The following is a 9,213-nucleotide window of genomic DNA, read 5'->3' as shown; positions in this document are numbered from 1 at the left end:
ACACTAAAATTACGAAACCTAAGTGTAAAAAGCAGCATATTCATAGTATATGTGTAACAAAGTTAAAAGGAACAGAATACTGTACACCAACTTAATTTTTAAACTTCTGTGTATACTTCTATAATTTTCTGGACAGATCTTCCCCTGAAAAAGTAAGACTTACCAGCAATCATGCATTGCAATAACTTTTGTCAGCAATACTTTGCTATTGATCTTGTTCTAGAATTTGGGGCCCTTCTAAATAAAGCAAAATTTGCCTTTATCTGAAACAAATTTACAGACACACTTGCTCTAAGTATACCATTTACTAAAGAAGTTTCTATAAATTGGATGTTGGAAGCACTTGATTACTGGGCACTGAACACCCACCAGAGCTTCTAATGCAACACCTGGATATTTTTCTTCTTTTGGTTTGCCAGAAAAGATACTTCATGACTTGTATAAACCCCTTTCTTTGGTTACCAACACTCTTAATTACTGTGTTTCACTACGTTCTCAAATAATCGGTATCACAGTTTTTAATAAATATGTATTAAGTCCAAAACATTATTTTAGCAAGCAGGAATTTTTTTCAGTATAAACAGAATATTTTGTAAATCAAGGGATTTATTTTCATACCCTTGCCTGACCCGCAGTACATGGGTTCATGGATACTAGTGCACAACAGTATGAAAAACATGGTGTGAATTTTGGGGTAGCATACACTATTTAAAAAAATGTTTCACTTTCACTCCATAATTTACCTGCATTTAAAAAGGCACAATAATAATAGTCTTCATAAGCAAATCAGTTTACACAGATTATGCTGAGTAACAAAACAAAACATGGAAATAGTCAAAATATTTAGTGCAATTTATAAATACTTTTAAGAGCACAAAATATTGTGCCATATGAACCAAGGGAGGTATATTTCCACAATTGCATATGTATAATATTTAAAAGATGGGATTGCTTAAAATTCATCTTTCTTTCATTGTCTGTGAACAACTTGCAACGCTTGAGCACATCATACAAATCAGTAAATAGGATTCCAAAAGATGATCTGTTTATCTTCCCCTCCTGTGATAAGGGTGCTGCACTGTTCATTCATCCACATACATGTTACAGCACCTAAGGTTAAAAAAAAAAAAAAAGCATTTTGACCAAATCTTGTCTAAATGAGCAATTTACAACTTTCCACACTGTTATGCAATCACTAACAGAAATCATGAAACACCAAGCAGAATATTAACAAATATATTTGTGTGGCTATAAAAACGTACAAAAAATACAATTTCTGCTACTGCATGTATAATATTTAGTATTACGGTTCAGAGCCCATAAGTGCTTTTTTCTTGTTGCTATAGCTGATAATGGTAAGTGGACTACTTAGAGTGGGCTATTTTCAAAGGTATCCCTGACATTCCAATGTTGTAAGAATAAATGCTGCTAGATCTAGAAGTTCAGTTACATCCAATCATCTTAACATTTAACATAACTGACACATTTGACAACTATATAAAGACTAATGTCAGATTTTATCTGCCTGATCTGGTATCCTCATGCTTTACATATATATCAACACTTTTATCTCCCAAAGCCATTAAGGGCCAGTGCTTTGCACAGTGAGAGAGAACTATAAAGTAAAACACTGTCACTCTTCAGAAAAACGCAATGAAATGTAGCTCATTTTTTCTTGTTATAATGGTACTAGAAACAGTTTGCCACTGTACTTAGAACTGTAGATGTTGGAATTACTCTCTGCTGCAGTAGCCTTTAGGCTATATGGATTGTTTCCTGTCTAGGCAGAAACAACCAACCAGCTTCAAAAAGCTCTGGCTCCTTCCCAGTCTTATCTGACAGCTAGCTGACTGCTGATTTCCCTTCTTGGGATTAGCCAGAGTAAAGCTTTCTTCAGGATTTTCTTGCCCATACATTAAGAGAGCAGCCTAAAATTCCTGAATCAAACAACCATTCATAACAATAACACACATAAAGCAGAAACAAATACAATCCTACTTTATATCCCAACTACAGTTATACAAAAGAGTAGGGGGGATGGAGGGTGGGTACAGCTACTGCAGCAGTGAATAATCTATGGGTATGTGCAGCTTACACAAATGTACTATGTCCAGCATTTCCACTGCTGCAGTGGCCTTTAGACTATACAGGTTGACTATCAAACCAAAGGATGAAGAATATGGATGGAAGAGCCAATGGAGAACGGTCCTAGCAAAGCTAAACATGGACACAGAGAAGAAAAAAAAATACCTAAGAACAACCATCTGGAAGCTACCTATTCAGACACAGTGTATCCCTTTTCTACCCCTTGATAAGAAATAAACAGCTTATCAGCTTTTCTAAAGGACCTAGTTCTGTCAAGATAGTTCCTGAGCTGTGTATGTACATCTAGGTTATTTAGAATACATGTTCCCTGTTTTTTAGGTTCTGGGTAGAAAACTGGGAGACTGATGGTTTTATTCAAAGTTAACTCTGAAAAGACTTTGGGCATGAATGAGGGGTTTGTTCTTAAAGAGACCCTATGTTTATGGAAACTGAGATGAGCTAGCAGCCCAGATACTGTTCTTGCCAATGTCACAGCAATGATGAGTACAGTGTTCCCTAGTTAAGAACCTTAAATCAGCTTAATGGTCACAGCTCAAAAGGTGATCATCAGTATCTCCGGCACATAGTGGAGATCTCAAGGAGGAGCAACCTGTTTATGAGGAGGTCTCAAGTATAAAATAAAACTCCTTTCATAAACTGTTTCACAACAAACAGTAAAGAAAGAGGAGGATCCATGGGCAAATATGCTGAAATAGCTGCAAGATGAACCACCAATGGAAAGTGACTCACAGAAACATTTGAGCACCTGTAGTACAAAATCCTTGATGAGCCCCTGGTAATTGGTTAGGCATCAACTAGAAAATCGCTTCCAGTTATCAATATAAGACTTTTTAGTAGAAGGCTTTCTTGCATCCTTTAGTACCTGCAGCAGGTTTTCATGAAATAAGTACTTAAATAGACATTAGAATTGAATCATCCAGGCAGTCAGCTGAAGTTGACTGATATTGTGATATATCACACTCTCCCTGTCTGTTGTGAGTAGATCCAGTCTGTGAGGATGGTTGTGGTAGCTGCCCTTGGCCAGTTCCATAACAAGGAAGAACCAATGTTGCCTGGGCCAAAAAGTGGTCACAACAATGATTTTTGGGGTATCCTTTTGAATCTTCATAATTATCCCGGATATCAGTGGAAAGGGTGGAAAAGCATAAAGGAATTATTTTCCAAGAGAATGAAAATGAATCTAGGATTGCTTGCAAAAAGCCCTGGAACAAAACTGGTTTAGTTGTCTGCTTTGAAAGGAGGCAAAGTGATCATTGGAGATGTTTCCCACAACAGGATCAATTCCTGGAAGATCCCCTAATTCAATGTGCATTCACAAAGGACTGTCCTTATCCTGCTCAGCTTGTTTGCCATTACATTTTGTTCTGATGGAATATAAGGTGCTAGAGGGTTAAGGAATGCTGAAGAGTTAACTCCCAAAGCCAGCACCACACAACCTTGTACCTCCCTGCTTGTGTATATGCTACATGACTGTAGTATTGTCCGAAATCACTTGAAGAGGTCCTGGAGTCCAAACATAATGGAGAGACTTCAAGGCATGGATCACATCCAACACAGGTAGGTACTAGGCTATTGGCCCTAGGGCCTATATAAGCCTAGCCAAAAGGTACCCTGGCTTTCGCCACCCAATACAATTATTTTCCTGTGACACTGTCGAGCAGAGCCACAGAAGTGATCCCTGGGGTGAATTTCCTATCTCCCATCCAATCATCAAGATTTTTCTTGAAGAGTGCTAATGAGGAGCTTTGTTTGATATAGACAGGTAGTTTGTTCCAGAGTATGGGAAGTCTCTGGGAAAGGAATCTATCCCTCCAGCATGTTCTGTTGATTGTGGTGACCAGGCTTTAGGTCACTAGAGCGTGTAGCTAAGAGGGATTGGGATTTCTTTAAGTGGAGCATGTCCAAAAGCTCTGGGTTTGACATAGCTTTGTGTGTTAGGCAGAGATTGCCTCTGAGTAGGTGATATGCGACGGAGTAAAGCTGCAGTTTTTTTAGATGGTCTGCGTAGGGCATCTGTTTGAGGCCGGTAGGTAATCCTCTCTGTGAGGTATTTCTGCGGCATTTCCAGCCGTTATAGATGTCTTGTGAGGTACATACCAAAAGGGGCGAGTAGAGGGGAACAATGACCTCTTTTCCTGGATGAGAAACATTTTGTGATGAGGTGTGCCACATAAAAGGACTTCCTGACTACTGTGGTGATGTGATTATCAAAGGAGAGACTACTGTCCACCTGTGTCCCAAGGTCTCATCACACTTTCGGTGTTAAGTAGACTACCACCTATGTGGTAGTTCATGGGTACAGAGTTTTTACCAAAAGGGATGACAATGCACTTTTTGGCATTGTGCTTGAGGCCATGGCTTTGACACTAGGCATCTGTCTCAGTGAGGCCCTTTTGTATGATGTCCACATCTTTTGGAGTTTTGATTATGGCTCCTAGTTTGCAGTCATCTGTGAACTTCATTAGCCAAAGACATTTTTTGTTAGCGTGTACTTCAGAGAAGTAGATACCAAACAGGAGAGGACCCAGGACTGAACCCTGTGGTACTCCAATTGTCACTGGTCTGAAGTCAGATTTGGAGTCTGCTACTTTCACAGTGTGGGTTCTGTCAGTGAGCCAGTTGGCAACCCATCTTGCGACATAGGGATTTATACCTAGTTTAGTGAGTTTATCTATAATTCCAGAGTGGGGGATGGTGTCGAAAGCCTTGGCAAGATCTAGATAGGCTGTGTGAACCACCTTACCCTCATCTACAGCTTTGGTGACTGCTTCAAAGAAGTCTATCAGGTTTAGGAGACACAATCTGCCTTTTACAAACCCGAACTGGGTGGAGTCCAGAGTTTGGAGATTACCAATGTCACTGTTTATAAGTTCCATGATGACACGTTCCATAGCCTTGCAGAACAGGCCCGTCAGGCTAATGGGGCAGTAGTTTCCGGGGTCCGTGGTGGCTCCCCCTTTGTGGAGTGGGATAACCGTCGCTGTTCACCATTCAGTGGGCACATAACCTGAGGTGAGGCTATGACAGAACATGGTACTTAGGTGGGGTTCCCAGTTTGTTCTGTAGTTCATGTAGAACGCAGCCTGGGATGTTGTCAGGTCCCATGGATGCTGTGTTCTTGGCTTTGGAGAGTGTGTTTTTCACCTGTGCAGTCATGATTACAGGAACTTTGCGTTCTTCTGGTATAGAGATGAGCCCTTTAGGGGATGGGGGGGGGGGGTAAAGTTAGCACTGAACCTATCTGCCAGGATGTTGACAATATCAGTTGGATCTGTATATTTAGTGCCATTGTGCTGCAACTCAGAGCAGATCTGAGTGTTGCCATTGAGATTCTTGACATAGCTATAGAATGCTTTGTGGTTGTCTTTAGAGTCAGTGGCGATTTTGTTTTCCTAACTAGCTTTGGAGGATTTTATGAGGGATCTAAGCTTCTTACTGAGGCTGACCAGGGAGTTCCTCCAGTCATAGGATTTTACTCATTTTTGCAACAGTTTCTTTCTTCTGTTGCAGAGTTTGTTTATGGCAGGGGACCACCCGATTGGCTTCCTTTTTTTGGAGGATAGCATCTTGGTTCTTTTAGGGATTCACATTTCCTTTAAGTTGATCTGCTTTGGTCACTTTGAAGGATTCCATAGACCTTACACTCTTAACCCTCTGGAAACTTCTCCCCGAGCTAAATCTGATGTGTATGTGATGTGAGATTGGGTTAGGGCCTGATGGGAGAAGGGAAGACCTGTTTGTTTCCCCCAAACACCTTTATTGAATTATCACTTGTGACATAGACAAATTTAAATTCATATAAAAGTAATCAAACTATATTCACATAAACATTATACTTCATATATATATTGCTATATATCATATAACCCAAGTAATATTACATAAATTATTCAATTCCTGCCTTTTTTAACCAAGAAACATCTTTATTAAGCCATTACGTACTACATAGGCAATCATACATCTATATAAATGAAAACAAACCACACCAACACAATCCTAGTCGCAAGCATTTTATATCACAAACCATACCGACACACTCCCAGTTATAAACATTATAGAGACCACTTATAATCTACCCAGTCTTTCTCACTCAAACATTATGTAGCTCATTTAAGACCTCATTCCTCTCTTGTATGTATTGTTCTCACAATTCCCATTTTTTCTTATATAATTTGCTCCTACCCTTCTCTAAAGATCACAATTCTAGTTGTTTTATATCTGTTACTGTATTTGCTGCATCCAGTATAATTGGTTTAGAGTTTGATTTCCATTTTCTAGTAATTCCTTTTTTGGCAGCCACCATTATTAGACACAGAAAGACCTTACTATGCCTAGGCAATTCTGATTCTATATCATAGCTCAGAAAAATCATCTCCCTCGTCAGACCAATCTGCACACCCAGCATCTCCAGCAGTGCATCCCACAGGGAATCCTTAAAGTCTGCCAACTCACAGCACTCCCAGAAAATATGTTCCCAATTAACTCTTTCTTCCCCTTCGCACCTCCAACATTTACTGTCTGCCTGAGGAAAAATTTTCTGGAGTCTACTTGGGGTATAAAAATATTTATGTAAACATTTCCAGGCAAAAATTCTAAATCTTATAGATGTCATTGTATATTTGGGAGACATACATATATCCTCCCATTGTTTCTTTGTGAATTGCTTATCCAATCTCTTCCCAATCTTTTCTAACCTCTTCTGATTAATTCTTATAGTTATCGTGCAATATCTTATAAGGTCTACTAATTTTTCCTTTTTAATGGCAGCTTCTGTTCTAGATTCTGTTAAAAACTCTTCTAGTGCTGGTCTTTCATTTAGGATCCCCCTATTTCTTCCTCTCTGCCTATATTCTGATATCAAACCCTGATAGGGAAGGCAATCTCTAACTGGCAGTCCAAATAAATTCTCGGTGTCTTCCCATTCTATTATCTTTTCCTCTCTAGTTATTTGCTCACAATACCTTGGTTCCTTTGCCAGTTGTCTACCTATTGTCTGTATCACTAATTGCAGTCATCCCTATCAGCAGAATCCGCTTTCTCAATTCTCATGTTGGTTTAGTTCTTAGAATACTTTCTCCTACTTTATGAATATAATATTCTGCATGATTATTGTTATTCTCCTTAAAGGCTGGCATCCAAAATCCCTCATTTCATCATCATCCCTTTCCACTCTGAATTATAGTTTTCTGCTTGTGTTATGTATAGGAGTCTTAACTGTGTAGCTCTGAAATACCCCTTCAAATTAGGTCTTGCTGCCCTGTTCTACTGGAAGAATCAGCTTATCCCACTTGACTCTTGTTGTCTTCTCCTCCCAGACAAAGTCCTTCAACTCTTTATTAATCGCTACACACAATTTCTCCTCTGGTTGATAAAATATATGCCTGACCTGTGTATAAGACTAAAGGGACTAAAAACATTTTAACTACTTTTATCTTACTATCCATATCCATATAACAAAGCTTACATTTTCTCAATTTTTGTATTATCTTTTGTTTAGTCTCTTCCCACACTAGAATCATTTTTAATCCATATTCAAACATTTCTTTTTATCATGTCCCCATAAATATGGGTATTCCTGAACCAGTTCATCTTTGGGTACATAATTTACCACTATTGCCTTTGTTTTAGCTTCATTAATTTTGTATCCCGAAAAGATCTGAAACTGTCTCAAAATGTTCCATAACACTGTAATGTCTTTTTCTGGTTTTGTCAGGTACAAAATAATATCATCTTCAAATAAAGCCAGCTTTTCTTGACTACCATACCAATTATATCCTTGAATTTCCAAGTCCCTTATTTGCTTTGCCAGTGCTTCTAAATAGAATGCAAATAATAAAGGGGAAAGAGGACACACCTGCCTGGTTCCTCTGCTCAGGCAGAAATTATCAGAGAGGACCCCCACCCACTTTCATTTTCACCTCCAATCCCTCATATATTCTCCTATTAAACCTTATATTTTTTTCAGGAAATGCAAATACTTCCATTGCCCTGCTCAAAGTCCCAGCTTTCTCTGTCAAATGCTTTTTCTGCATCAAGGCCCACCAAAAACAATGGTATTTTCTAACATTCTGCTTTCCTTTGGATCCTCAATGTGCTGTTAATGTCAAATGTTTGCCTCCCCTCCCCAAAGCCACACTGATATATATCTATCAGCTTTGGCATTACTTTTGCCATTCTTTTAGCCATTATAAAAATGAACACTTTATAATCCTGATTTAGTATTGAAATGGGACTGCATGAAGATGGATCCTGATCCCCTTTAAGTATTATGGTGGTACTTCCCCTCATAAGACACTGTTAAACAAAACCTTTCAGATCTTTATCAGTTTTTTTCCTCCTAGCTTCCAAACTTCCACAGGAATACCATCTATTCCTGGGGACGTTCCTGTAGATTGGTTATACATCACAATTTTTATCTCATCTCCTGCTATCCTGTCAGTAATTGAGCCTCATCTACCACTAACCTTAGCATATTTAATTCTTCCATACACATTTCTGTCAGTCTCCTACTTTGGACACAATAGAAGAGTCTTCATGGGTTCTGTTCAAGCAGCCTTATTATATACAAACACATCACGACAGAAGTTTACCAACTTTAACTTAAGTAACTTGTATAAAAACTAACTACTGCCATCATGCATGCTTACTCTCTGGCTGCATTCTCAAAATGGCACTGGGAATAGCACATGCCCAGTATGTATATGTGCATGCTCAGTCTTTGATATGTTTGTTAAAGACACAGCACATACACTCTGATCTCCAGTCTCCCCCTTTTAAAATAGCTAATGCAACGTTATGAATCTATTTGGTATGCAGATATTACAAGTAGTTCTTTGTCATGCAATTATACAAGACTAGGTCCATATATACAGTTATATCCATGTTGCTGTGCATTTCATATAGGGCCTGGATATTTTGACCATATCGTGTGACATAAAACTGGGAATTAGGTTTATCAACTGGAGCTGTCTCAACCTTGGAAGTACTCAGAATATCCTCAGGAATGGAAGCAGAGGTTGAAACACACTCTGGGATGGAACAATGTCTGGTTCGCTCTGAGATTGAGATCTACAGTCTACATCACAGGAACAATGCTGAGATGATGAT

The 9,213-nt window shown here is 38.8% G+C and overlaps 1 protein-coding gene across 1 annotated transcript in view; it reads right to left on the bottom strand.

Annotated features, from left to right (window-relative positions):
• Positions 1-217: 217 nt before the first annotated feature.
• Positions 218-9,213, bottom strand: part of NSMAF (neutral sphingomyelinase activation associated factor) — a 2,091,028-nt gene continuing 2,082,032 nt past the window's right edge. The window contains exon 31 of the mRNA XM_044065485.1: positions 218-1,110. Coding sequence (XP_043921420.1) covers positions 1,016-1,110 — 95 coding nt within the window. The 3' untranslated portion in view covers positions 218-1,015. The remainder of the gene's footprint in view (positions 1,111-9,213) is intronic.

The sequence above is a fragment of the Protopterus annectens genome, chromosome 3.part0 (assembly GCF_019279795.1).
Source record: "Protopterus annectens isolate FY-2018-M chromosome 3.part0, PAN1.0, whole genome shotgun sequence".
Classification (NCBI taxonomy): domain Eukaryota; kingdom Metazoa; phylum Chordata; order Ceratodontiformes; family Protopteridae; genus Protopterus; species Protopterus annectens.
This window is presented reverse-complemented; position numbering and strand designations above follow the sequence as displayed.